At 32.7% G+C, this 3,187-nt stretch overlaps 2 protein-coding genes across 2 annotated transcripts in view; both read right to left on the reverse strand.

Annotated features, from left to right (window-relative positions):
- Positions 1 to 856: 856 nt before the first annotated feature.
- Positions 857 to 1,875, reverse strand: CBG22884 (the record flags this gene model as incomplete). The annotated part of the gene is made up of 2 exons (XM_002638288.1): positions 857 to 1,430; positions 1,823 to 1,875. 2 exons carry the CDS (start codon positions 1,873 to 1,875, stop codon positions 857 to 859), a joined length of 627 nt encoding a protein of 208 aa, XP_002638334.1.
- A 298-nt stretch (positions 1,876 to 2,173) lies between these two features.
- The window catches only part of CBG27293, a gene marked incomplete at both ends in the record, with an annotated part of 2,928 nt that continues 1,914 nt past the window's right edge, over positions 2,174 to 3,187 (reverse strand). The window contains one exon of the mRNA XM_045238401.1: positions 2,174 to 2,338. Coding sequence (XP_045100557.1) covers positions 2,174 to 2,338 — 165 coding nt within the window. The remainder of the gene's footprint in view (positions 2,339 to 3,187) is intronic.

Raw genomic sequence — 3,187 nt, forward strand, 5'->3', positions numbered from 1 at the left:
GGGGTCCTTCTGTTTTTCAAGTCCCTCTTGGAGGGACCTTCTATTAGAGAGGCCTTTATATTACAGGGGCCCTTCTAATACAAGTTTTACGGTATATTTTTTTCACTTTTAGATTTCTGATTCCTTTCATTCTTCCGGCCATTTTTCCCCGAAACTTAAATCGTAAAATTCAATTTCACTAAAATTGAGCAAGTTTTTATTTAAAAAAGTGTTTCAATAAGTTTTTACGGTATTTTGAAAATTGCGAAGAATTTCCAAAATTGAGAAATCAGAAAATCTGAAAATTCAGGAATTCGAATGTCTTGAAAATTTCAAATTTTGGTTTTGTTTGAATTTTTCTTTTTTTTTAATTTTTTTAATTTTTCGAATTTTCGAATTTCTGAAATTCAAGATTTCTATATTTCACAACTTCAAAATTAATTTTAATTTTCTTTCTGATTTCCTCCTGATTTTCATATTTTTGAATATAGAAGTTTCTGAATTTCCAGAATTCCTAGTATTTCTGGAATTTCTGATTTCGAAACTTCAAAATTCAAAAATTCAAAAATTCAAAAATTGGCGACTTTTTTATTTGATACCGTAAAACCTGTATTAGAAGGGCATCTTTAATAGAAGCGCTCCTTTTACAAAAGGGTTCTCCGCAAGGGACCAGGAAAAATATGAGGCCCGGCCCTTCTAATACTGGTTTTACGGTATCTGGATTTCTAACTTTCTGAATTTTATTCAAAAAAACAACAAAATTTTCCAACTTACTTCTTTGAGATGAATCACATCTTCTGCTGAAACGCAGTCAGTTAGAATCGACGATTTCACAAAAATGAGTCAATTCTTTGATATGCTCATCCGAGAAATATTGTCAAAAACCGAAAACTTTGGCCATTTTCCATTGCTCAGTTTTCGAAATTTCATCAGTTTCAAAAGCGAAAAATCTGGGACGAAAATTAAGTTCTACTACGAATTTTGGATCAACTATCTGGATAATTGAAAGAAATTCTGAATTTTTGTTGGCCCAGATTTGCAGTTTTTTGGTTTTGATTTTTCGATTCATGCAATTGCTCAGCTGTTCAATCACATCCTGATATAATTGCTCATCTTCCGGTCGCAAATACACAGCCTGCAAATCCATACCGATTTCAAAAAGGTCCGAACTGCCTCTTTGAAATTTTAGAATCCATTTCAAATCGTTTTGAATCGCCACATCCAAAAAATTGGAATTCTCCAAATTTGTTATTTTTTCTTTATACGTTCTCGAATTTTCCATATATTCAATTATATCGATTGATCCATCAAAATACTCAATTTTAAACTCCAATTTTCGTCCTTTTCTCACTGTTAATGTCAGTCCTTTGAGTTTAGAGTCTGGCAATTTGGAATCCTTCAAATCATCGATAAAATTCCAGAAATCACGGCAAACTTGGCGAAGGGTAAGGCTGAAAACAGAATTTTAAAAGGAATCTCTAGAAAATTTGAATTTCCGGATTTTTCTGAATTTCTGAGTTTCTGAATTTCTGAATTTCAAAATTCCTGAATTTCTGAATTTCTGAAATTCCGAATTTCTGAATTTTAGAATTTCTGAATTTTAGAATTTCTGAGTTTCTGAATTTCTGAATTTCAAAATTCCTGAATTTCTGAATTTCTGAATTTCTGAATTTCTGAAATTCTGAAATTCTGAATTTTAGAATTTCTGAATTTTAGAATTTCAGAGTTTCTGAATTTTTGAATTTTCGAAATTCTGAATTTCTGAATTTCTGAACTTCAGAAATTTTTTAAATTTTTGGATTTTCTGAATTTTCGAACTTCTGTAAATGTTTAAAAAACTCACACTGATCGGAAATCCAAAAGACCAATAATGTTTTCCATTACAACTACAGGCATTTTTGAAAGTGATGTCATTTTTTTTTGGAAATAAAACTTCAAACTGATAAATTCAGAAAAACGGGCAGAATGATTTCTTATCACTTATCAAGAACTTTAAAAGTGTTAGTTCTCTCTGCGTCTCTCAAAACATCATTTTTTGGCAATTTTATGAAATTCTAAAATTCTGATGCCGAATTTTGGGACATTTGATAATCATAATTTTCGAATTTTCAGAAATTTCGAAATTTTGGAAGTGTTGAGATTTCGGTTCTTTATTACATTTCTATTTCAAATAAAAAGGTTTCTTTAAAAAAAATCAAGAAGGCGTCTCTGTAGTTGTCGCATCTCTCACTGGATTGCTTTTCCGGAATCCGCAAATTGTAAAAATAGATTCCACGTGTTTTCTGTTGCAGCTGAGATACGAAGCTTGAATCACAAAATGAGTTATGCAAATGTCGACGATTGTCATACTGGTGAAAAGCTGAAAATACACAGATTTTTATGTTTGGATTGTTTGAAATTTTTCGAATTTCTTTTGATTATTAGGATTTTTGAATTTATAAATTTATAAACGCACCAGCCATCTGATTGCCGCGCCTCCCCCGTTTCAATCTGGCTGGTGCGTCTTCGGCGCATTTCAATCAAGTTTTTTTTCTGGTTCGCCGCTTCGCTTCTCACTCAGGTTTTCTCAAAGGGTCACGTAAATATACTCATTTTTCAAGTTTTTTCAAAACTGGACATCGTGACACGAGGACCGACAGACATCTCTAGTGTAGGGTTTCCATTTGGGCAGGTGAAAAAGCGGGCTACCTCCTACCTGCCTACAATTTTTTACGATTTGTTGAATTTTTAGTCAATTTTTTCGAATTTCTTTCTACGGAACTGGAAAACCCATGAAAAAACTCGAATCTAAGGTATTGTCCAATTCAAAATAATTTTAACTACTCGATTTTCCGTCTTCCGTCTTCCGTGTTCCGTCTTTCGTGGAATTCCTTGTTCCGTCTTCCGGCTTCCGCCCTCCGTCCTTAAAAATGTATTCTGTTTTCCGTCTTCCGTCTTCCGTGAAGCGAAATTGTATTTCCGCTCAACACTGGTGCGGGCGGTTGTGAATTTCAGTTCAATATTTTAGGCTTACAAATTTTTTCCTCGTTTTCAAAAACCAATAAAATTCGATTTCCAGTAAAACAAACCACACACCTGCTGTCCTCCGTCTCAAAAAATCCAATTTTCTAGAAAATTAAATCTTCTACTTTCCCGGAAAAATTCTATAAAAACAAGTCTTTCTAGAACTTTTTATTGAAAAAAGTTCAAATTTCTACATTTTACGAAT

Source organism: Caenorhabditis briggsae (assembly GCF_000004555.2).
Source record: "Caenorhabditis briggsae complete genome, chrV, whole genome shotgun sequence".
In the NCBI taxonomy this organism is placed as follows: domain Eukaryota; kingdom Metazoa; phylum Nematoda; class Chromadorea; order Rhabditida; family Rhabditidae; genus Caenorhabditis; species Caenorhabditis briggsae.